The 26,973-nt window shown below is 43.9% G+C and overlaps 1 protein-coding gene across 7 annotated transcripts in view; it reads right to left on the bottom strand.

Moving 5' to 3' along the window:
- Npas3 (neuronal PAS domain protein 3) overlaps positions 1-26,237 on the bottom strand; it is an 814,553-nt gene extending 788,316 nt beyond the window's left edge. For all 7 annotated transcript variants that reach the window (XM_032907733.1, XM_032907727.1, XM_032907728.1 and 4 more), the window contains exon 1: positions 25,901-26,237. In XM_032907733.1, coding sequence (XP_032763624.1) covers positions 25,901-26,058 — 158 coding nt within the window. In that variant the 5' untranslated portion in view covers positions 26,059-26,237. The remainder of the gene's footprint in view (positions 1-25,900) is intronic.
- Between the last annotated feature and the right edge of the window lie 736 nt (positions 26,238-26,973).

The raw sequence follows: 26,973 nt of genomic DNA, 5'->3' as shown, positions 1-26,973 counted from the left end.
GGGAGAGATGTGATGGTGAGATCCTAGGGATGAGGATAAGTGAGTATGACCAAGATGTATTGTTTACATGTATATGTGTATATATTATATATCATATATATGTATATATACATATGTGAAATACATGTGTAAGTTTTATAGATGTTTAAAATGTTCAAAAACCAAAAATATTTTTTTAAATAATGGAGGATGAGGAGAAATGCAGCACTTTTGCATGAAGAAAATGATGCCAGTGTTAGACATGAAGCTAGGGCATGGCGTCCAGGACACCTGAAATGGAATCAAAGCTCAAGCACTCTCTAGCTGTGGAATTCTAGCCAGTGTACTTGTAGGCCTCCGCACCTGCATCTAAAAGTGACCACAATGACTTCTGACTTGAAAGACTAGTTAGAGTCAAAGAAAGAAAAAGAAAGAAAGAAAGAAAGAAAGAAAGAAAGAAAGAAAGAAAGAAAGAAAAAAGAAAGAAAGAAAGGGGGGGGAGGGAAGGAGGAGGGAGGAAGGAAGAAGGAAGGAAGGAAGGAAGGAAGGAAGGAAGGAAGGAAGGAAGGAAGGAAGGAAGGAAGAAGGAAGGACGAAAGATCATTCTTAGCATAACCTAACATATTAGCAAACATCAAATCTGACTGGGGATGACACCATACACATTGACTGGAAGACAGAGAGAAAGCAAGCAGGAACTGAGCTAGAAGCCTCCTTCCTACTAGCTGGCTTCCAGGACAGTGCTGAAAGGTTCTCTCTACATAAGCTGGAGGAGAATGGGCATCAACAACATTACTCACATGTAAGCTCTAAGAACTAAAATACCAACCATCCAAGTAATGGCACAACAGCTATGAGAGCAAACAACCCTCTCAGAGTGGATCTGAGGCCCACTTATGAGAGATACGTGTTTGGTACTGAAAACTTAGAAACAATAGCTAGAGAAATCATGGGCTCTAGGAGGGAACTTACCCATTGCTTAGCCAAACTGACATGTCGCCAAACCCCCTTCTAAATATTTATATTTGTGCCCATAGATAAATGCTACTCTAAGCCTTAAGCAGAGACACTGATCTTTAGGGGGAACCGACTCGTGCTGTTCATGCCATAAATGACAACTGAAGCTCGGTCCTAAACCAGCCGTGTGCACCTCCCTCTAAGGCTCCGGAAATACTGTGGAAGAAGGAGCAGAAAAGACATAAGAGTATACATAACATAAAGAATTAAGAAAATGAGTATAAAGGCTGCAATATGCTATGTTTGGGGCATGCACAGCCACTGAAGCCATGATCTCACTGCAGCTGCTGAGGCCTGCGTTGGACCACATGAGACTGAGACTGTCAGAGTCACTCACGGACCAATGAGGCACTCATGGGGCCTATCATGCCCTGCTGAAATATTACTACTGATGAATTCTGGTGGAAGGACAGTCATTGTCTTCAGCCTTGTATCCACTGAGGAGCTCACCAGGCTCCAAGGGCCGGTACCAAACCACGGTCAGACAGATATTCCCGGTTAAAACCAGTAAGCCACAAAACATGATAAAAAAGACGTTAATGTGGAAAAGGGCCCTGTCCAGAGGAGGGGGTGACAAACACGGGAGGGAAAGGAGAGAAGGTATGTGTGGGGGGGGAGGAACAGCATGTACGATACATAGGTAGGAAATGGTCAAATAATTTCAATCAACTAAAAACAGTAGGTTTTGAAAACAGATTTGCATTTTAGTAAAGACAAAATGGTTGCCCTTCGGATATTATTTTAAGCGGTATCAAGAGGAACAGAGGGAAACTGAGTCTTCTACTAATTAAAACATAGCCTCCCCAGCCCAATTTTCTTTTTTCTGTAACAAGAACAAAAGTCTTAAGACTAAGGGTCCAGGTCGCTCATACCGTGCAAGCGGTTTATCACTTCTAACTTTCAGAGAACTTTGGGACCTACTAATGGACGGTTTGTGTAGTTGAGGTGGGGTTGGCGCTGAGCCAATTCCGACCAACCCTGGGAGCAGATACAAATTCACTCTTTTGTTTGTTTATTTGTTTGTTCGTTTGTTTTACACAACCGTTACTAGGTTTTAGAATAGGCTCGATTTTTTACTTTCTGAGTTTTCAGCATTTATTTCTATAATGGAAATTGTCACAAAAATATTTTCAAATTTAAAGATGTTTATTTCAAGAACTGCCATGAAATTACCATTTACGTGGGGAATTAGGCAGAACAAACACTGCTCTAAATACTTCCAGAGGTAGCTGAACATGTTGGAATGCACATGCCGGGGAAGCGGAGTCCGCCCAAACGAGACGCTGCACTTGTGTCTCCTAATTGAATGAGGCTGTCCTTGGCGTGTTTTAATCGCTGGCCAGTTCTGAGAGGGTCACTGAGGCTCTGCATAATGTCCTTGCTTGTAACTAGCCACACATTAAACAGTATATACGAAATAGGACTTTAATTTCTGAGAGGAAATGATTTTGATCAATGTTAAGACAGAAAAACAATACTTAACTCCCCACTCCAAATCATGGCTGTATTTGACTAATTGGTAAAGTAATGAGGGAAATCCATTTTTATTATTTCTGAGTTAATTAAAGCTATAATAGTATATAGAATAAATGCATCCTCCTTAAAAGAAAAAGCCTGTAATTTGCCTTTCTACAGTGGCACTCTTGGTGACCGGGGAGAGACACTCCTCAGTCAACTCCCTCAGGGCATGGGAAGAAATGTGCCTCTCGAGTTTCCATCTGTATTTGAACTGCTTCTTTTTATATTAAAGGCTGGTTTTCCTTTGACTCTTCTGCTGTTCTAACAAGAATTCAAGGGCACACAGACATCACAAGCTGTGGCTTCTCCCTGGCCAGTATCATAAATGTTACCTTTCTTTTCTCTCTCAAACCCAGCCCACGAGTTTGGTAGTAACTGTCAGGGATATTTAAGTGAATGTGGGAAGGCTACCTAAATAGAAAGGATGCTGTCTGTTCTCACACAGTGTATACAAAATGTCTACGAGAGCACACAGACCTCCCTGACTTCCCTCACACACCTTCTATGCAGAGTATACCTGAATCAATGCGTACCCTATCACTCTACACCACTATACTACACTACACTACACTACACTACACTACACTACACTACACTACACTACACCACTATACTACACCACACTATACTACACTACACTACACTACACTACACTACACCACTATACTACACTACACTACACTACACCACACCATACTACACTACACTACACTACACTACACCACACTACACTACACAACCACTTATCCTAAGTTCGGCTGGTCAGCTTTTCTCCCCAGTTACCCTGAAAACAGTCAGACCCTCAGCACAAAGCACTGATCCTACTTTTGAAGAAGTAAAACACGGCCAATGTTTGTAAAATCAGCGAGCACCATGTGGTTGCTTGTAGAGTTTATGCTAAAAGGTCCACCCCAGTCTCTCATGTCTAAGGGACATGACTGACCCTGTCCCTTAGGACGTTTGACACAATCCACGCAAGCTGCAGAAGATTCCATGAAAGAAAGAAAAAAATTAAAAATTGCAACATGTCAACAAAATGAAAGTACGAGTTATTTACTTTTAAATGTGAACAGTTTGCTTGTTTTTTGTTTTTGTTTTTTGTTTCTTAAAGAGGGTTAGCTCTTTTATTTATCCAATATCACTGGAGCTGGGCACAAGGCAACACTAGAATTTTCAGAAGTATCCATTGGGCGAAGGAAGCTATTACCATTTCTGGAAGCATTTGGGAGAGGAGTCTTTCTTTCAGAATTTATAAAATGGGAAAATAAAAACCAAGGCAGAGAAGAGGGGTCTTGGGCTGATAGAAAAGGTAAGGGAGGGAAAGAAGGGGAAGAAAAAGGGGGCAGAGAGTAGGAAAGGAGAGGGGGAAGAGGGGAGGGAAGGGATGGGAAGGATAGAGGAGAGGAGGGGAGGGGAAGAAAGGAAGGGAACAAACCTTTAGAATGGTTAAAAGTAGAATGGCCCTATTTTAAAGGGAATTGCTGGTATGCACTTAAGGAAAGGGTGACTGGCCTGAGATAAAGGAGTTAGCAAAAAGGAAGAAAATCAAAGTGACAAACAAGAAATAGGAGCTTTCTGGGCTCCACTGGAATAGGGATATTATGTACGTGAGTGCAGTGACTTTAAGTCACAGTTTCTGCTCCCATGCTACAGAACGTCCTGAGTTCCTAAGGAAGATTAAGTGTTTCCACCAGCCATCAACACTCACCACAACCTACCACTGTGACACTCACAATTCTCAAAACTGAGCCATAGAAGTCAGTCTAGGGGTAAGAGAAGGACACATCTCAACAAGACTCTGACATTCTTGAGCTTCTAAAATGTCTAAGAGAACAGGGAAATGCACAATAAATATCTGAGCTAGGAAAGAAATGTTTACAGTAAGAAACACTCAGAGGCATCAAGGATAAGTTACAAATGAAATCCACACAGTTAAAGACTCTAAGGTAGGATGGTAAGGACTTACCACTATGCCTGGCACATAAATACTGTGATAAATGGAAACTCTCCAGATGTTATTACTACAACTGGAAAAATTACTTGCCTAGGAAGAAAGGCACAACATAAGGATGGTGCATGTTTTCAGAGGGCGAGTATAGGCACTGTGAAGACTGGTTTCATCTGGAGTTGGGAAGCCAGAGCAAATGTAAACTAACCAGAGCGGTACATGCGTTACCCCACCTCAGCAAGGAGCCACCATGGGTCCATTTGCTTCCACTACAGGCAGATATAGATGCACATATTGTATGTGAGTGCTTCAAAGACTTGGGTCTATTTCTTCACACATCAGTTGTGTTTTAGTTTTAGAAAACCCTGTTTTCTCACCTGTAGATTAATGAACCAATAGTAAAATTTTATTGCTAAAATTTCTCAAGACAGATTTTCAAGTTCTTATATAATGCACTGAAGATGAAATGTAGTGTCTACTGTCTTAGACCTATAGTCCAGGACTAAGTAAACCTACTTAGTTTAAGCAAGAGGATCACTCTGAGGCCAACATGGGACACACAGCAAGTTTCAAGCATCCCTGCCTAAATAACAATCTTATCTTTAAAAAAATTGTCTATAAATTATAAACTTGGAAGTGGCAGGTGATGTTCAGAATACAGAGAGAAAGCAGTGAGTGTATTTGAATTACTGACCTATTCTTTCCCCCAGTGATATTATTTTGTTTCTTTCTACATATTAAGTTTAAGTAAGTTCAAGCAAGTTTATCAAAATTTGCCCTGCGACATACTGGCATGAAAGTAATAACATTGGCCATGTTACTCCGTCATGGCGAAGAGCGAGAATTATCACAGCCATCAAACCCTTACACGAGATCTACCTGTGCAGATTTTGCCACACATGATGTGTACACAAAGCCAAGCCATATCTGAACTATGCCACTGGAGCTCTGGAAAAATGTCAGTCCTCTTTTCAACCTGTTCTATTTTACATGATTGGATTTTTTTTCAATTTTGGTCTAATCAACTTAAATTATTATAGGTACAATTTTGTGAAATATAAAATTAATGGAATTCAAATTTTATGGAATTATAATTGACTATAAAATAGGTTTAATGTGATCCTAATTGGAAACATGGTAGCTCACTGTTCCAGAATTCATCTTTTTGGAGGTTAAGAAAAAAACTATCGGCGATATATTTTGTTCTAATTGATTTTCTTGATTCCTTGAATAATAGAAAGCCATCTTGGATCTACAAGATTGTCAGTAAAAAATATAGGCAGACTCTTCCAGGAGTCCATGACAGATTGTGTCGATAACTCAGGTTTGAACCTAAAATGCACTAGGAATTACTTAGCCCCGGAACGAAAACGATAACTTCCAAATGCTCACTTTTCTCTATTAATCAGCTTTTTGCCTCAAAGATCATAGGATATGCCAATGGAGATGGTCAATTTTTGACAGGTATAGGTAATTTGAGGCTCCCAAATAGAAATGGGCAGCTTTAAAACTGGAGTTCTTTCATTCACTGTGCCAAGAACAAATTCTGTTAAGTCCTCAGGAGATACTAGAAATCGACAAAGGACTGTTACATCCACTGGCCCTGTTCAGGAGGAAGGAACAGGATATGAGGAGAAAACATCTTGTGATACAAAAAGACACTGTGGATAAATTCGTGAAGAAAGACCCTGATGAAGAAATGAAGGAAAAAAAATCCTGAAAGTCAGGAGGAAGCCAGTGCAGTAAAAGAAGGCCACCTTCATCAGACACTGGCTTTAGCTCAACTCCAGATTCTGACTCTCTGGGGCCTCAGCTCAAGGGATGATAACAGGACTTGCCCTGCTGGGTGTGGAGAAACTTTAAACAATACAGTGCAAAGACAGAACTAACTTCATTCCAGGGAAGTATATAGGTTAACAGAGCAAACAGAAAGAAAGCATGCTTATCAAATAGAAAGTTTCCACTAAGTCCTGAGAGTGTGGATGTATAAAATCTTGACTTTACACCTCATTAGGCTAAAAGGAGATACAAACTATGGGACTACTGCACCACAAGGCTCTCTCTCCAATCTGTAGACACCGCCACAATAGTTCACACGAGCCAATGATAGCCCATGCTGTCAAGAGACAAGACTCTGGGTTTCTCAATTTTCTGCACATCTGTCAGGCAACACTAACTACTCTTTGCTAGCTTCCCTATTTAAGGCTAATTGTACACGGAGGAGCCTTGGACAATAGAGGTGCCATCTTCCTCTAGAACAGAGGAGATACGTTCACTGTCCGTCTTAAGACTCAGTTCCCTGAGCTCAGAGTATTTCTGTCAATGAGATATTTCATGTATAGGCATCATGTGACCCCCTTCACATCAGGCTGTGGGAATGGGCTGAGTGGGTTGACCAGAATGAAATGCTAATATGGTGAATACCACTAATTCTATTTAAAAAAAAAAAAAACTACCTTGTATCCTTTAAACTATGTCTGGGAGATTCCTTAGTTCACAGGTAGGATAAAAATATAGATCCTACACGGTTCTTAACACCAAATTTTAGCTGATAAAATAGAATCAACATAACATTTGGGGAGATTTCACATCCCCAACCCCATTATTTACCCCAGTAAAACCCTGATGGATCAAAGTCAGAAGCCCACTTAATCAGGGTCTCCTGAATGTTTTTCTGAAACATGCTGCTGGTCAATGGTAATAAATAGCAAGACATGGCTATATGCATGTCCCTGCAACAGTATTTAGTAAGAAAAACAAACGGTCAAGAGGGTCTGGGGGGACGGCTCAGTGGTTAAGAGCACTGACTGCTCTTCCAGAGGTCCTGAGTTCAATTCCCAGCAACCACATGGTGGCTCACAACCATCTGTAATGGGATCTGGTGCCCTCTTCTGGTGTGTCTGAAGACAGCTACAGTGCACTCACATAAGATAAATACTTGCTATACATCCTGTCCCACAATAAGCACCACAAGCCCCTGTACACCCAAGAGCAGGGCCCATTTCAGCTGTCAGCAGGCACTATGACTCTGACAGCACCTGGGTCATTCACTCAGTTTTTAATTTCTTGACAGTGTTAATTTTTTAACTATCTTTTACTACCTGAAACAGAAAAATGATCACCAATGTAACTATAATATATATATTTAAGCCAGCTCACAGCTCCTACTATTTACTCATTTTTACACCCAATAATATAAAGAAAAGTGAAAGCCAATGAAATGTGGAACTTGTGTTATAGAAGAAGCACATTAGAGGGCACACTAGTGTGTGTGTTTAGGAGGATCTGAGCATGTGAGTCAGGACACAGGCAAGGAGCACTTCATCTTCTCAGCGTTCCAGTGACGTAAAAATGTGTTCATCATCACAAGCTCCTTTAAGGAAACTACATCCGGGCTCGCTCCTAACTACAAACTGTTCTAATCAGTTCAACCTCTAACCAGTGTCAGACTGAGCTTTAAACGCAGGGTTTTGATGAGTGAAGATGGAGTAAAGAAGGAAGTGACAGTAGTGGGGTCTTCCTTATAACATGCAGGAATCCTCCCCACTGCTTTTTGAAAAACCTAAAGATTTCTGTGGAGACAAATGCTTTATGCATGCATATTACATGATACTATTAACAAGAGACTAACCAAGAAGCACACTCTTATTCTACATGTGATACATAAAGTACATACACGTGCATGCATAGAGTATATGTAGGTAATTTACATACAGCGAGAGCAGGCAAAGGTGTTAAGTCTCTCACTTGAAATTCTTAAGAAAATAATAAATACATGAGTCTGGTGAATTAGGTGAGAATGGCCCCCAGAGGCTCATGTGTTTGAATACTTGGTCCCCAGACGGAGGAACTGTTTGGGAAGGATTAGAAGGTGTGGCCTTGGAGATGTGCCACTGAGGGCAGGCTATCCTGAGTCAGCTTGTCTTTGTCTGTCTTAGTCTTTGCCTCGGTCTCCCTGTCTCACTCTCTCCCTTCTCTTGCTCTCTCCCTATTTCTTTCTGCCTATGAGTTGAGCCCCAAGATATGAGCTCTTAGCTACTACTCTGTCATAGCCGTGCTGCCATGTAGGTCATGAACTCTGGCCCTCTGAAAAAGCCCCAAATAGACTCTCTTCTATAAGTTGCCTCGATCATAGCATTATATATCACAGAAATAGAAAAATGTATAATACACCTTTTTATAAAGTTATTAATCTGCTCTAAGTAAGACCAGCATAATCAATCATAAATCCTTAACTATGTCTACACTAAACTCAATCAACTCACCTAAATAAATTTTAAAAAAAATGCACAGAACAAAATCCCTTTTAAAAAAACAAAGGTTAAAAGTAGAAATAGCAAGTCTGGGTAAGTTCGTCTCCGCATCTATATTCTAGAAATACAGGAAGTTGTCAGAGGTGAGTGTCTGTTACACTCACCCCTACCCACTCACGTGTCTACCAGACACAATATTTCCACTTCCCTGTGGGCAGGCGTATCATCTCATTTTCAAATATTTTCAGGGATCTACTGCCATGATTAAATTCAACCAACAAGTAAGTTTGTGTGCGAACACTTGGAGCATCCGCTCTAGCCTGACGCCGAGCCTTGAGCAAAACAGGTTCTTTTAAAATACAACTTCATCCCCACTCGCTCATTCCTCTGGATGTTCTCCAGCAAGTTTCTTTTGAAATATGTTTTGAAAGGAGAGAAAAAAATACTCAACTACCATGCAGAGCTCATGGACTAAAGCTGCCATGGAGAGCATTAGTCTAATCCAAATTCTGCAAATGAAGACTATATCTGTAAGTGTTCATGCCGTGAGAAAAAGACCCCACCACGGGCTTCAGCCCATCATTTTGTGCTGTATGTCCACGCAGCTTGTAGCACATACTCACTGGCTTTACCCTCAGGACTGCGAGCTGCTCTGTGCACAATGGGAGGCTGAGGTGCGGAGAGGGTAAAGAGCTTGTGTGGAAAGGTTTCCTGCAAGGATAAAGGAAGTCCTGCAGCCTAGAGTGTAGCCTTTCTATGTTGCTGTGAGTTTCCAAGGGTCGGTGACCAAAGGACGACCTAGTGGTACCCTGGACTGACTCCTCACCTGTGGCTTCTGTCACCATGGTGGGATTATTGGTAAGCAACAGCATTTTACTTCTTTCCTGTTCACTCTCGCACACGACTGAGATTCGTTGGCTCCTCCTGCCTCTGGGTGCCGTCTGCTGCTTCTGCCACGGGGTATTTTACTGGCAATTTAAATATCCTGACTCAGCAATGTGGCAAGGCCTCACGATTACAGCTGTCTCTTAAAATACACAAGCCACATCAGCTAGAGGACGGTGCCACTAAAGAAGAGGATGGTGGGGTGGGGCGGGGCATGAACCATCCTTTCACATAAACACAACACACAAACGGATCCCAAGAAAAACACTAATATTCTGAAGAGAAAGGAAAGGATGTGGTAAAAGCCATTCTTTTTGTTAAGAACAACCAATCTTGCTAGTAGTTTTATTAAATTTGAAATTAAAGCTAAAATATGAGGCTATCTAACTCTTACAACTAGAGCCTTTCTCACATTAACAGGAAGGCACTGGGTTTTTTTTTTTTTATTTTCTAGATATTTTTGCCCTAAAACTATAACAATAATAATAACGATAATAATAATAACTACAAGAGATTAAATCGTCTGGATACAACTGCCAGAGCAGTACAGGTTAAGAAAATATCCATCCACAATGTCTGCCGCTCACTATAACTCTTGCATATATAATTCCATTCTACTTTTATAATTCAGCATTTTGAAAATGCTTTTGAACCATCAATATATTTTTCCTGGTTAAAATTCTTTGAGATGTTCTTAACAAGAGTCTTAGATAATGAATTTGAGCAAACTCTGGAACAGTCTTTACAGTATTATCATTCTCATTAATTTTCAGAACTACCCACTGTGTTGATGATTGTCATGGGCCTAAGACTTCAATTTGGCTAAATATTTTTGCATATATTTCAACATATAAGTAACTAACAGATGTTTAAATGTTAAGTTAGTATGGAAGCTACAGTAAAAAAAAAATGTATTTACTTTAATCTCATGATTACCTGGCCACATTAATTCTTATTTTACTAAACCATCTCTTTCCCTCCTGTACAGTTTCCTCTATATTTTGGTGGATTACAAATTCCAAAAACCCATCAAACCTAACAATTCTTTGAAACATTATGGAATCTGAGCCACTTGGGCATGAGCAACACATCCTGACCTCCGGGGCTTTTAAGAAGAGAAAACTTAGAAACTCATACACTCTTTTTATAAAGCAAACACAATCCTCACAGAGCACAGTGGTGCACTTCCTCCTTTCCCTTTCTGTTGCCTTTTTCTTGCTCTCAAAGGGGAGAGGTCTTCGTTCGTTATATTCTCTGGCCTTAGCAATCTGATGTCTGCTGCAGCCCTAACCTGCCCGCAGAAGATGGGCAGGAAGCTACAGCCACGGTCCTTTAAGAAGGAGAGTTAATGCGGTTGCCTTCCATACTCTCTTACAGCGGGCGGTCTTTTCTCTTTGCCTTTGGTTATCTCTCCAGCCTGCCTCTGCTACCATTGTTTCACCCTTTAGCATTCACATATCACAGCACTAAGTATTTCATTACTGGTTTATCTGTCCAGAGGCTTGAGAAGCCGTAACAATTAACCCTCCCTTCACAGTGATTGATACAGGCTTTGCTTTCAATTTGTTCCACTACACAGATCATGAAATTCTGAATGCAATCACCCTCATTGACCTACACTTTCAAACGCACAGCTACAATGAGACGAAAGTAATTATGAAAAGGAACGCGGGACCACTGAGATCTAAGACCAAGTCTCTCTAAAATCTGTGAGATGACCTTCTGGCAAAATTGGCAAATTCTGATGCTTGGGGAAAATGACAGTTTTGTGTCTCTGTCTGAAAATATTCTGTGTGAGCTGACGGGTGAGCAGTGTGGAGACAGTACTGGTATGCTATGCACCAGGACAGAAGGCCACCATGGGTCTGTCACAGGCACAGCTAAACCCCTAATATTGTAGTTTCGTTGGTGCACATTTTCTCAAGGAAACCAAACTTCCTGATCTGTGTTAAAAAGAAAAAGCCTTGTCCACAGCGGAGAATCCAGACTGGATCTTCTAGAAGGCATCACATACCTGAGCTACCCACGTCCCTCCCCTCTCTCTCCCTTCCCTTTTACATGAAGATTCGCCTTAAGAAATGAATACATTTTTCACAAAGTCTGAAAAATAGCTTCAAATAAATATTAATCTAGGGCAATCGATATATATGAGGAATGGAGAGGTGCTGGTCGGAGCGTGCTGAGCACAGAACTATATTAAAACAAGGGTTGCAGTTAAAGAAAATCAGGGTGGGAAGAGAGGCAGTGGGCCTGAGGCTCTAATCACAGAGCAGAGTGATGGAGATGAAGCAATACTGCATGGATTAGCAATGAATTATTTTGAACCATAATCATATGCCTGCACAGAAGACAGGCAAAAACTAACCATTACTCACAAACTGATCTGCTGATTGAGAGAAGGAAGGAGGGAAGGAGGGAAGGAGGAAGGGAGGGGAGGAGGGAGGGATGAGGAGACAGAGGTAGAGAGAGAGAGGGGGGGGAGATTTATATGCTAAACTAATTCAGAATAATGAAAACCTAAAAATGTGGTTATACCTCAAGCAACATTTTCTTTTTAATGTCTCCCACTTACTACCTACTATGGAGAATTTAGAATATAAACTATAAAGTCTTTGGATTCTAACAGGATTAAATCAACCATTGACTCCAAGATTAGGATGTGATAGACCCCTTCCAATCTCCTTTCTTTTTTTTTCTTTTTTGAGCAATCAAACCATTTAAAGATAACTTGCCACTCCCCGAATAAAAAAGGATATGTAAGTATTTAGTTCTTAAGAAGTAACAATGCTCAAGGAATTAACTTCCTCTGGAGAATGTGAAAAAATTCATATCAAATGAAGATTCAATTGTTAGAACTAATTTTGTTGGGAATGAAAAAAAAATCAGGACTGCGGGTAGCACGGGATTCTTGGGAGCAGACTGTTTAAATGAAGAGCACTTTAATCAGTAGAGGAATCCTCACATTCCTAATGTCTTGCTGTGCGTTCTGCAGGTTATAGTAGCAGCTGGTTGAGGTCATATATCTTTTGTGAGCATCCCAAAAAGGCTCACTGCCAGACTGTTAAATTATGAATAAGCAATGAACAAAAGGATGCAGATACGGTGGTGACAAGATAATCCAAGCAAATTTATCTATGACAAATTTCACAGGATTAACAAATTACATTTACACAGAACAATAAAAATGTGCAAAAAAAAAAAAAACCCGATGAGCCTACTTTTCCTCACAGCACTAGGAAAACAAAAAAAGTCACCAATCCACTGCCTATATTTAAATTTAACTCAATCTAAAGTAAGACATTTATAATTCATTCAGGATATCTTTATAACTTCTTTTTGCATTTTGGGTAGGAGTAGACGAACCCTATGTCTGCTGCCTATTTTATACCTATTTAATATTTGTCAACAGTATTGCTATGTAAACCGTGTATAGCATGTATGAAATCCAGCACAATAAAAATTCCATTCACATGTGAACAGAATCCATTTTATTTTCAGAAGCGGATTCTAAGGAGTGAATTATTTTTATAGGAAAAAAACGCACCGTCACTCAACATAACACATATTAACTATGAAAATATCCTTATTCATTAAGTCTCTGGTTTTGGGGACCAAAGAAAGAGAGGATATGCAAACAGTTTCGATTACTCCAGTTGCCCCTACCAACTGCTGTTGTCCCTCTGAACAGAGTGCTCTAAATGGAGCTTTAAACTAGCATCCTCGTTTGCAGTCTCAAAAAGGAAAAAAAAAATAGCCAAAAAGAAAACTCGGAGACTTAGGGGGAAAATGAGCTTGTTCCCATAGGATTCACCTCCAATTGACTCCATCCAACATTAGCTTTTTCTTTACAGTGAGATCATCCTATAAATCTTTCTACAAATCTTACATTAGATTGGATGTGGTACTGCCTGATTCCGGGGTCCCACGAAGAAGTATTACAATACCATGAAACGACACTCCGAAGTATGTGACACAGAGATCTGTCACATTCCTGTGCTGTATGCTGGATACCCAAGCCAGGGCCCTTGAATTTTGTCTTAGCTTTGGTGCTGCTGATGAAATACTGGACTCGGAAGTGATTTCTTTTAAAGTGATCTGACTGCTATTTTGAGTGCTGTGGCCTGCAGTTCACTCACACTTTCTCACTGACGTCTGCTCTTGATCTTCCAGGTGTCTGTAGACCTCTCTAAATGAGTTCCTACCAATATTTTATCAGGCAATATTTTCGTGTAGACCAATGGCTGATTGCAAAAAGGGACGCCTAATTAAGGCCCACAAACAAAACACTTGCCTTCATCAACCAGACAAGATACTGTTCAAGCACTACCCACGCTTAACCCTATCCTAATCTGTTCAAGTCTTGAATACAGCTCTGCCCTGGGTCCTGCTTTAACCCCCTATCTGGTTAATAACATGGGAGGGTCGGGGGAACACCCATAAGGAAAAACCGGAAATCAGGAAAGGGAATAATACTCAAAATGTATAAGAAATATTCAAGTTAATAAAAAAAAATTATTTTTCAAAAAAAAAAAAAAAAAAAGATAAGCAGGCCATGGTGGTCAGCCATCCCAACTTACACACACTCAGCAGTGAGCCGGCCTAAAGTCTGGCACTGTAGAGCTCCCAAAATCAAACTCCTTTAACCCCAACCAACCACATAGATCCCTGGAATAGAGAAATAAAGATGTGACAGAAGACATCCCTTCTGTGTGTCTGTATGTCTGTGTGTCCTCGTGTGCGCTTGTGTGTGCGCATATGTAAGGAAGAACTAGATAACAACCCCGGGTTGGGAAGATGACTCAGTAGGTAAAGCATTGCTACGTGGAGTGTGTGCTCCTAAGTTTGGATCCCTAGAACCTACATAAAAACCTGCAAACCCAGTCCTCCTCCTACGAGGCAGAAGAGAAGACAGAAGGATCTGCAGAAGCCTGGAGGTCAGCTTGCCTGGGGTAGGCAGCAGCAAACAAGAAGCCCTGCCTCTTACAAGGTGGAAACTGAGGATGGACAGCTTGGGTTGGCCTCTGACATACACGCACACGCCTACCCTTACCTGTGTATGCACACGCACACACATACCCCATCTCATACGCACGTTCAAAAGATAATAACCTACTAATTATGTATTAATGGTAGTTTATTTTAATTAAATGAGGAAGTATATGCAAAGCCCTCAGAACAGTACCTGTTTAATAACAGGTCCTTTAAATGTTTGCTGACATTATAGTGCCTAGCATCTGTGCAGAGGCCAATTCATAGAGAAGGTCCTGATATATGTCAAATGATAATACCCTCAAAATAACGGTTAACAGTTAACGAACTTACTCAGAAAACTCTCTGAGATTGATTCTACCAAAATCAACCTGAAGCCATTTGGTCCTTGAGACAACCCATGAAATGTGGCACCAAGGCTGGAGAGAGAGTCTGAAGCCCGGGGCTATGTCTACTAGAAGCCGGAACCTGGAAAATGAATCAGCTAAAATCGTGAGTAAAACACGTGCTGCTGTGGTGTTCGCCTACACAGGGACTCAAATGCTAACGGACAAGGCAGGGACACTTGAAGCACTGATTGCTCCTCCCACTAACTTGATACACACTGCATTCTGGCTAATCTCCAAACACCTGGTGAAAGTCCACCATACAGCAAGACCTTCTATGCTGCCACAGGGACCTTTTCCCTTTGGCTCGGAAATCCTTAGCTGTGGGAGGTTCAAAGCCATAGGCTCCTCACAGGGGTGTCACAGAACATTTCTAGAGCAAGCTGCCAGAGTCGCAGCACAGTCCAACCCCAACGTAATCTCCATTTCTGTCACTTTCCATAGGAAACGGAAGCTGCTATCCCCAAAGTAGAGATGCTAACACTTCCTTAAAAGCGTTCTGAGGAAACTGAAGGACAGGCACTGTGACATGAGCAGAGCACGGTCTGCATGGGGACAGTGCCAGTGATGCTCATTACTGCCTCCCGCGGAGCCTAGCCCTACACCAGTCCAAACATCTTCTGCCGAACATTGCTATAACCACGCTTATATTTATTACCTTTTTATTTCCTCCAAGAACACTTCATAGCCATTAATTATAATATTTTACAGAGTGAATGCTTACTCTCCTAGAATGGTCAACTAACATGAGGGGGAAAACGCAAAATAAAAAAATACAGAAGGCCTTGTCTCTCTGAGTTCTGCATTGCCCAAAGGGATGGCTTCTAATGCTTTGCACATCTAAAATCGGGGTAACTCTGTAACCAGAGGGACTGCTCCTGCAGGATGTGTTATATAGTTCCATCAGTAAAGATGGTGAGAGAAACAACCAATACTTGTCACCCGGGATCAGGAGCACCATGATCCGTAATAACATGTAATTTTCTTCTTGTTCCTCATGACTCTGTATGAAAGAGTGCACGGTATTCCGTTTACTTCACCAAGGCTCTGGGCCTTCCAAAGGTATACAGACAATAAGTCCAAGTGTTCTGCAATGTTGTCACTGCCCCTGGCATTGCAGAGACACTGGCAGCCACTCCAGTCTTTGTAAGCCATGCCCCGTTTATGCACTGGGCTATCCCTAATATCGCTACAGATTATTCTAACTATGTAAGGGTCTATCAAACTTGATAGTACAAACATCCTGTTCATGCTAATGACGCCCAGCACAGTAAAAATACCATTTGGTTACAGTTGGCTTATTATGCTGCCCAATGAGAAGAAAGAAAAAGCTCACTATTTACTGTGACAATGCTAACATCGTTAATGCAAACAACCGGGTTTTCTCCTGAATGTAGAAGTTCTTACGTAACGGTAGATCTAAATTTTCAGCGCATGCAACCATGGGAGCATTTAAAAGTCAGAGAGTAATATTTACCCAACCAATCTATTAAAATTTTCAGCATATGTTTTTATACACAGAGACATGTGTATAAAACACGGGGAGTTACACTCGTAGCCAAATGCAATACAGAACTTTCAAAAAAATCAATCAAAACAATTAAACGCTACAATGTAGGAAAAAAATGTGTCCATGTACAAGGGGTGGGTGGCTAGCCACTATACCCTGCCTTTCTAATGTCCCTTAGATTTAGCAGCATTCTGTGCAAGATGAGGTCACAGTGATTGCAGAAAAGCAAAAATATAACAAGGTTCACATTGGGGTCACTATTAATATTAAAGCACTTGAGGGTGCTCATAAGGGAAAACATTACTAGGGGTGAATCTGAAACTCAGTGTGTTATTTCTAGAGATACTCCCACACATGAAGCTCCACAGTGTTATAAATGACAACTTCCCCTAAATCCCCACTCATGGTTGCTTCCTAGCGGACACACACACACACACACACACACACACACACACACACACACACATTACTTTCTGGTCACAGAAAACCTCACAACAGAGCAGGGGCCCTGGGAAGCAGACCTGATGTAAACAAATGAAGTTAAATAGTGCTAGTGAGATCCTGAGCACGGAATCAAGGGGGTCACTGAAATTTCAGCACTCTCATAAAACCACTTTGCTATAAACAACTGCTGTGAAGGATTGCAACTTACGGTCAAAATTCATATTCCTAAACCTATCAAACTGTGCTAATCTGTAGGTTATATTTAAAGGGCAATGTAGTTCTGATTTATTGCCAAGGAAGATGTTAATTATGTATAACTTCTCGTCAAAAACTAAGTCATACTATATAGAGTATGGAACAATCACCCATGCCCACACCGAAAGAAAGGACTTGGAGACTTGCAGGGCAGTGGGGTTCGATGGTGGCCTTGCAGGATCGGGGATCTGGTGAGCAGGTATAGCCCTAGCTATTACAGCAAGCATTTTATCCCCTAGAATGAAGGACTCGCCCCTGACTCCCCATTGACCTATTAGTATAGGGGTATATGATCTTTCTGAACAACACCTAACCTTAACTCCTTTCTTATGAGAAGCTCCTTCTTCTCACCTCCCTACCTATGTGCACATGTCTCCACAAAGACTTCCCTCTGGTTCATCCTTCCCACAAGATCCTGTTTGCTTAGGGGCCTTCCAGAGGCATGAACTCTGTCACATCAGCACGCCATTCAGCAAGTTTGACTGCTAGTAATTTTCCACTCTCAGCTCAGTTTCTAGTTTGAATGGAGGTAGTTAGGAGGTTTCTACAAGCGAGTACTGGCTGTTAGGGCAAGGGCTCGTGACTGCTTGCTATCTGCAACTTGTAACTAAGGCTACCTGAGGCATTTTTGTCTTGAAAATGGACCATCCTATTTTTTTTAATTCCCAAACATATTTATATTACATACTATAGTATGTATATGCACACAAAAAAACTTTACTCACAGAATATCACAAATTGAGAAAAAGAACTCATGTAAATTTTTATTTTTTAAAAAAGCATTAAATGATGTTGAATTCCAATTAACACAATATATTTTTAAAAAATCAAATCTAAATGAATTGGGCCTTTGCAGAATCTTTTCCATAGCTCCCAATTCATAGATCAGAAATCGGAAATCAGAGAACATTTTGTGATGTGGGAGGGTCCTGTGCAGCACAGGTCATTGTAACTCCTGACTCTGGAGCCCCGCCATCTAATATCCTCTCTGGTGGATCTATGATATGCCCATGCATTACAGTTCTTGTTGACAGCCTGTTGCCTTGGAAATATTTCATTATTTCAGTTTTTCCATTTGTAGACCCTTGGCCTTGTAATATGAAGGCCATCCTATTTCATATTTTCGATTATCATTTAAGCAATCTTGTGGAGCTATTTATATATATAAGCAAGAGTTAGACAACGCATAACATCATTTATCACTGTTTAAGCTAGCGCTGTAGGAACACCTTAAGAAAAGTGCCAGCCACCACTTCTACCTTTTAATGCCTTGCAAACCAGCATGGGCACAGCAGACGCTTGACACTGCTCTCTAATTTTCTTGGTTATAGGTCCACAGAGCAGAACAACTCTGTGGCAGTGCTATATAATTTGCAGCCTATTAGAGTTTAAAGAAAATCAAACAAGTGTACATACACAAGGTTTTCAACTGACTCTTTCAAGCCCTAGAGCCACGTTCTCTGTATGTATGATTCAGAGACCTTCAAGGACTGCTAACTGTCATTAAAGACATTAACAAGCCTCTCTGCACATGCTGTAAAGACAGAGTCTTTGCATGCTATTATACTCGGGATGTTACACGTGATAAATGCAAATGACACCTTTTCCTTAGTTTCGATTGTGGACATAGCTGAAAAGCAGGAAAGTACCCACAAATAGTTGTGTGACCAGTAAGTCAGGAACCACTCTTTAAATGAAACAAAAAACTTAAAATGTGTCCATAACAGGGGAGTTGGGGGTGGGGGAGGTCATTCATCAGCATATTTCTATTCAACTTCTACTAGAAATAGGAGTAACCAGCCAGTTCCAGGGGCAAAGTACAAACCAAGGTGGAGTGGCTGACTTAGTTGAAAGAAGGCTGTATGAAAGAACAACTTCCTTTTAAACAAAACATCTGACTTCTCCTTCCTCATTACAAAAGGAAAACAACTTATCATGTGTGACTTTTACACTTAAATGTGTTAAGAGCATTTAAAATCCTGGTAACGGAGTAGATGCTCAGGGCATAAAATAAGTGTTCGGATAATGGACCAAGTTTGTGGTTATTACTGTTTCAAACAGTTTATAACTTCTTCCTTCCCTTCCTCTCCTCTACAATGTCCCTCTGTCTCCTACCCACTTGCTGCCCCTCCCTCGACCTATAGGTTAAAGTTTCTTAGATCCAACCTTTAAAATGACAGCATCCAAGCTGAACAAGAAGATGCTATTAAAGGGCATTAAATTAAATACGGTATATCCTCCTACAGCTTCAATCAGAATTTCAGACCAAGTGTTATTCAGTTCAGCTCTCAAGTGGAGCAGAATAACAAATCGAACACTTTGATTTACCTTCCTCGAATGCCAAATGGAGACAGGTGATAAAGAACGCACTCATGCACAGGCTATGAAGTTTCCCCTAGAAATTAATTCTATCTTCAAGATTCCTATCTCAGAGAAATTCCCAAAATGGCACACAAATAGGCCTCAGCTAGAGAGATTACTGGGGCAATCCCAGTAAATGCATTTACTACCAGCAGAAAGGGAAGGAAGTGACTAGGAGGAAAGGGAGGGAGGGAAGGAGAAGGGAGGGAGGGAGAGCAGAAGGGGGGAGGGGGATGGCCAAGGCAAGGGGGGGGATGGGGTCAACTGTAAACTGATTTCAAAGCATTTATCACCTCCTTAAATAAAAGTCATCATTCAAAGCTTTGAACAATGACCCGAGAAGAGATTTCCGAATCGACAAGGGTAAAATGTTTAAGATGCTAATTCTTCATGAGACACAAATATTAAGAACTGGATGTTCATTTTCAGCTGTCTTCAGATGTGTTGATTTTCTAGTTTCAAAGTAACCTTTGATGAGCACTTAACATCTTTTAAAACCAGATGACACATGACTCCTCCAGTACATGGAGTTTCACAGAATTTCTAAGGCTTTAGAATAAATCGACTATGCGTCTACTTTTTAAAGCTGTTTGCTTAATCATTCTGCTGACTTTTAAAATAAAAATAATTCGTAGCAGGAAAAAAAAATAAAGCTACCAAAAGTGTAGGGTTTTTTTTTTTAAAATGAACAGTTCTCTGAGTCTCTCTTCCATCTTCGTTTGATAGATTAAAGCTATGCTGTTATCAGAAATAAAACTATCCATGTGGTAACTGAATCTTGCATCAGAGCACTTCTCTTCGCTTCTTTTCAAGTTCTAAGCCTGTGAGGAAAGTAACCGCTTGCTGGGTGGGGGGGGGGTGGGGGTGCACAACTCTGTATTTGTTTTCTTCTTGAATCAATGGGTAACATTTCATACTTCCTACTGAGCCTTTCCTCTTGTAGACAGAAAGAGATATTCACTTTGCTCAAACCGATATGCTATACGCAATTAATGTCATTAACGCTGTCAATTAATAGCAAACAGCTTCTAAACAAAGTAGGCTGGATGGACAGCGGGAGGGAAGCACATTGGAGCTGGGGGGCGGGGTTCAGTCACTCTGAAACCTAACAATGCTGTTCACGTAGGATGGTTAGGGATGTTTTGAACACAAACTCCCTTTCCCTTCGGCTCTAGTAGTTTAACTAACTTCAGACAGATATGCTCCACTGAGCCCCTTGCCTGGATATGCAATTCTCACCAGGAACTTTTTCAAACACAGATTCCCCAAACAGTAACTAACGGGGTAGAGATGCTCAGACCACTGACATATTTTGGATCTTGCTGTTTGTTTGCTCATTTAGACTTAAGGGGTTTCTTCTTTCTTTTTCTTTCTCTCTTAATTTTTTTTTTCCTGGAGAGGGGGTGGAGAGAAGGGGAGGGCGAGAGTGGAGGGCAGAGCCGGGGACCCACAAGTTGCTGGGCTCAGGGCAGCGGCAGCGGGAGGCGGCGCGCCTGGCTGCGCCCGCCCGGCCTAGCAGCTCTCGGAGACGGCCCCTCGAGCCCTGCGCTCGCCTCCCGCCCCGGCCTCCTCCCCCTCCCCTCCCCCTCCCCAGCTCATTCCCTTCCTAGAGAGCAGCTGCGGCGGGACCTGCGGCGGCCGGGGGGGATCCCCGGCCCCCACCCTCCCTCCCGCGGCTCCCGGCACACACAGCGCCTTCTCTTTAGGGGTTGTTTGTCCTTTTCTTTTTTTAAATTTTTTTTCTCTCTCTTTCTTTTGCTTTTTTTTTCCTCCTTTTTTTTTTTCCCCAGCGAGTCACTCCATTCGCCGAGCTTAGGAGGTGCGACTTGCTCGCAGCCCGCCGCCGCCAGAGCCCGCTCGCTGCCGCAGCCGCCGCGGGCGGACAATGCGCTGGGACCGGGCAGCGCAGCCCCCCGCCCCCGGGACCGCGGGACCGGGTTCCCGAGGCGGGCTGCGGAGGGAAGGAGCCCGCCCCCGGGGCGGCGGCGGGAGCTGGGCGCGGGCGGCAGGTTCAATAAACAGAAAAGTGTTACCGTTCTCGCCTGGAAGGATCCTGCTGAAAGCTGGGCTTGGTGGGCGCCATCTTCCTGCAATTTTTTTTCCTCTCTTACTTTTTGCCTCGCTCCCCCCTCCCGGGGGGGGGCGTGGGGAGGGCAGGGGTGTGCGTGTGCGTGGGCTGGCGGAGAGTGCGGGCGTGCGCGGCGCTCAGGGGCCCCGGCGGGGGGGGCCGTGGCCGTGGCCGTGGCGGCGACGGTGGCGGCGGCCGCGCTGCTGAGCCTGGGAGGCTACGGGAAAGTAGTGGGGCCCGAGCGTCGCCGGCGGCCGGACGTCCCCTCGCGCCCGGGTGCTCCCCGCCGCAGGTCGCCGCCTCCTCGGCCGCCCGCGCCTGGTCCTCCCTCTGCTCGCCGGCCACCTCCGTCCATGCGCCGCACAGCGCCCGCGGCCAGGCCGCCCGGCTCCCCAGACATGCCCGGCGCGGAGACAGGCGGCCGGCGCGGGCGGCGGCGGAGGAGGGGCAGGCGGCGGGGAGGCGGCCGCGCGGTCCCGCGGGCAACCCGGCCAGGGGCCTCCGGGTGCTCGGGCCGGCGCGCGGCCGCAAGCCCCCTCGCCGCAGCCACCGGGCTCGGCCGACGGGCAGGTGGGGAGCACACCCTCCCCGCAGGGGGCGGCGGGGGCCTAAGAGTGGAAGGACCGGGAGAGGGAGGACACGCGGGGGGTTCCCAGCTTGACCACTGGGAAAGTATTTCTGGGCATTTTCCAGTTGCTTTGCTCCAGAGCTCTCTCTTCTCCTGCAAGCTGATACACACCCCTTCCCCCTCCCCTCCTTCCTTCTCCCCACCCCCCTCTCTGTGCCTCTGCGCTCTTCTCTCTCTCTCTCTCTCTCTCTCTCTCTCTCTCTCTCTCTCTCTCTCTCTCTCTCTCTCTCTCTCCTCTCCTTCTCTCCTTCCTTCCCTCCCTCTCTCCCGCCCTCTCATTTGGGGACTGGGAAGCTTGGCTGCTGGCGCAACAACGCCACTCAGTTGCAGTTTCAAACACTTCCCTTCTCTAGAGTATGTCAGCCTGCAGAAAAGAGAGTGAGGATTAGAATGCCAGGAGAGTGGGCTGGACTGACTGTCTTCGGGGACAGTAGAAATAAAAGCGTTAGGTGATGAGTCTTGAGCTGACCCAGGCCAGCAGGCCCAACTGCCCTGATCCTCTGAGCCGGGATGCAGGACCTACACCTTGTGACTCTGGCGCCCTCAGCCCGGAGCTCGAGCCAGAACATCTGCATTTTTCACGCCTGTACAGATATGCAGACCCTAGGGTTCATATAGGCCAATCCCCAAGCGCTGAGACGCAGTTACATACAAATGCCTTTGCAGAGCCAGGTCCCGGTTCCTGGGACGGGATTGCTGGCCTCTGGAATCTAGTCCAGTTACCTCCTCATTAAACTGCCATGGAGGCCTAGAGAAATGGCTACTCAGAGCCGAGCCTGATGGAATTCGGTTACCTGGGGAAACCCTGGGCAGAGAGCTTATCCAGTCACTATGCCATTCTGCAGAATGGGGACAGCTCCTTTTGCAGACTAGGGCCAGTTCTGTATTAAGCAGGCAAGACAGACACCCAAGACAGTTCCGCTTTGAACAAATGGAAGAGTCTGGTGGGAAACAGCAATCGTGAGCGAAGCTTTGCCTTCGCTTTACAGTTGGGGTGGGGGGCTCAATGGGTGTCTGCTTGTGTGTTACCCTTTCAGTTAAGTAGGGAGGGGATTCTGAACCTACACTAGAGCTGCAACATCTTCAAGCTATTGAAGACTCTTTGGAGGAGTTAGTAGGCTCTACAGGTAGAAGAGATAGAGAGGGGTTGGGAAATGAATTGGAAAGGTGGTGAGTGTTGCCTACAAGACAAATGGGGGCTAGCAAAGAAGAGGGAGAGTTAACCAATTGGAAGTTCTGGTTCCAGGAGACAGTTCAGGGCAATTCTGCCCGGAGGTGACAAATAAGAGAAGTTTGTGCTCTCTCTACAGGCAGGCCACTGCTTAGAAACCCACTCCTGTCACCCCTCATCAGATTCCCCCAAAAGTATTTTAAATTCTTTAAACGTTATTTCACAATTCACTTTAGCAGAACGTCCAGGTCTCCAGGTGGAAATTAGTCTACCCCTCAGAGCCCTGAAGCCAGTCCTGAAGACTCCAGTGCTGGTGAACTGTGAAAGGAGACTCCTGGCTTAGACCTTACCTCCAACACCTGCCAATAATCTTCTTGCCCAACTCTTCTGCCCCCAAATTAACTAAAATTAAAGACAGTAACAGGTGTCATGAGATCTGAGTGACAACACCGAAGAAAAGTGCATTTCACCACTATCATCTTACCTTGTCAGTATGAGAGAACATTTAAAGCAAAGGCAGGCATAATTCACTCCAAAGGAGAAAGTTTAGAGGTTTTGGGTGTTTTTTTTTTTTTCCTAACCCCTGTCTTTAGGAGAGCAGTGGGTTATGATTTACCAATGTCCTGAATCCCAAAAGGAAATGTTAAAGGGAAGTGTTGAGGCAGGTGCTGGGGTTGGGGGGGGGTGTGTGACTGCCCCTGGATGTTCCTAAACCCCAAGATCATTTTTTTCTGAAGCACAATGCCAATGTTGAGGAGGAAAAAAAAGAAAAGAAAAGAAAAAAACCCTAAGAGCGGGAGATTCATGACAGCTCCTTATGCCCAATTTACATCTTATGGGTCAGCTCAAGTTCCTGGAGGTCCCTGGAATTGTCCAAAGGCCATGTGACATGTCTGACCCTTGAATCTCTTCCTCACAGACCACACTACTGTCACTATTGCCTACACTTCCTAGTTAAAATGACCGCCAGATTCTGTTGTCATTTAAATGTTTTATAAAAGACAAAAAAAAACAAAAAAAAACACCTGAACCATAAAAAGGGGAAACTGAATTCTTTACTGCTGTTCTGCCTTTGAAAGATGCCCAGATCTTTTTTTGTTAAAGGTTCCTTGTAATCGCTTAAGTAAAACATGACTAAAATAATTTAATAATTAAAAAAAAATCTCTGACAAAGATTAGCCAGCCCCCTTTAGAGTTATTTCCACGACTTCTTTTTAAAACTTTTGTCAAGAAGCAGAGCATGTAATGAAGTCTTCTACAGAATATTTGCAATTACATGAACTTGGAAAATACTGTGTTAGGCAAAATCTGGTCACTGGGCCATTGGTTAGAAGGCACAAAATATAGCAATGACAGATTACTGTAACCTTTGCAGTTTAAGTACTATTGTTTCAAACCAAGGCTCTCAAATCAATGAAGTTTCAAAGATGAGGTAAAATGGGAATTTGAATTATGCATTATGTATATTTTAAGTTAAATGCCATTGGCAAATCTCTCAGATGTTTAATCGTGTACAATCTGGGAAACACAAATATTTAATTTCACACTCTCGTGTGCTCTTTTTTCTTCCATCTACCATAAAATTGAGCCTCGTGAATGGAGAGTTTACCTTTTTGATTACATTGTTAGTTTTTCTCATAGCGATTTTGTGGATCACATTTTCAATAAAATCTTAGAACATCGAAAGTTGTTCTTAAAGGGAAAACTTTAAGGTTAGAAAGCTGATAGTGGTAGATTTCTCTTCATTTCCTATCTCAATCAAAGGGTGCTCAGTGTTTTAATGACAATTACCTTGAATCTAGAGAATATCTTTAAAAAAAATACAAGCAAATGCTGTATTAAAACTTCCTTCTCACCACCAAGCCTAACTTTTGTAAAATTTGCTTCCTAACTTGGATCTCAGAATCTCATCCATTTGCATTACAATGCGTTTAAGATAGTTAGCAGCGCCTAAGAGATTTAGATTGCACATTGTATTTCCCTGTAGTAACAGGTGACATGATCTCACTATTAGGTAGAAACGCAAGTCTGTCGCTGCACATGAAAATAGTTTCTATCCTATTTGAAAACAAATGATCAATCAGCCTCCGAGATGATCAATTGCTCCCTTGGCTGTCCGTCAGCACGGATTCGCACCCGCGGAGGCATTGAGAACATTTTGCTGGAAGGGGACAGGAAGCTCAAACTTTGCAAAAGCATCTCCTGCAGCGTCTCAGACTTGACTGGAACTCTCTGGCTACTCGGGGCTGAGGCTCAACGTTCGGGGCCTGGCAGAGGGCAAAGGATGACTTCACTTCGCCAGTGCACTAGAGTGCTTTTCAATTCGGATTGTGTATCCTCCCCCACCCCTCCTTCTATAGCACAGGGGCAGGCAAAGTAAACCCTGACGAGGTGCATGTGTGTTGTAAGGCACAAAACAAGAGCAAAGTGAGTCCCACCCCAGTACCCGAGGCGGGGACACTATCCCAGCTCGGGCGGGACTACTCACCGCTGCTGGTAGGAGGTGATGCCCTGGACGTTCTGCGGGGTGCCGTTGGCCGCGGCGCCGGCCCTCCCCATGCCCGCACCGGCCGGTACCCCAGCGGCTGCCCCGCCGGCCGCCGCGGCCGTCACCTGCACGCTGAAATCCGGAAAGATTCGGATCATCGCCGCGGCTTGGAGCCCCAGGCGCGTCTGCTCTGGGCTCGGACTGGCGGGGTCTCGGGCTCGGGTTCGGGCGGCGGCGGCAGCAGCGGCGCGAGCGGCGGCGGCAGCAGCGGAGCCAGGCACCAGCCTGCAATCCCATTAGTGAGCCGCGGCCACTGTGCGCGGCGGAGAGGCGCTTTGATGTGCGCGCAGCGGGCTGAGGTGGGGGGGTGGCGAGGAGGAGGTGCGGGGGGGGGTGTGTGTGTGTGCGAGGGACTTGCAAACAGCAAAACGTGTCAGGGTGGGGCCTTTTCTCCCTTTTGGGGGGCACTGTTGCTCCCCCCTCTTTCCAGGATGTTGCTTTCACTGGCTGCTCTAGCAGCGCCGTGCGAGCCCAGCTGAGAGAAGAAGGGGAGGGGGTGGAGGAGGAAGGATGCACCGGGAAGCTTGGCGAGCACTTGGCCGGTGCAGGGGAATAACGGGCAGTGGAGGGTGCATTTTTCCCTCCCTCTTCTGCACACACACACACACACACACACACACACACACACACACACACACACACACACAGCACTTCCGACACAAAGTGCAAGACTGTGGTGCGCTCTTTCTCCTTTCTCTGGAGGAATAACCACCATCCGGGCTGGCTCCAGCCTTCCGAGGCTGCCAGAAACCAGGATCCCAGCCCGCCGGTATAGGAATGGGGCGCCAGAGCCTCCCGTTTCAGCCTGGACCCCTCTTTGACACCATTCTCCACATTAAGCAGAGCAAGTGTGGCCAAGCGCAAGTTGGGTTCCTGGAGAACTTGATACTTATCTAGGAGAGGTGGTTTGCAAAGGCGACGGAGTAGTGGGGGGGTGGGGGGCGATTGGCGCTTTTGTACAATGGAGAGTTTGGGCCGCTTAAAAGAAAGGGCTCTTCCCGCTCCTGGTGAGC

Source organism: Rattus rattus, chromosome 7 (assembly GCF_011064425.1).
Source record: "Rattus rattus isolate New Zealand chromosome 7, Rrattus_CSIRO_v1, whole genome shotgun sequence".
Taxonomy (NCBI): Eukaryota; Metazoa; Chordata; class Mammalia; order Rodentia; family Muridae; genus Rattus; species Rattus rattus.
The sequence above is the reverse complement of the archived record's forward strand: the minus strand, read 5'-3'. Positions and strand labels throughout refer to the sequence as shown.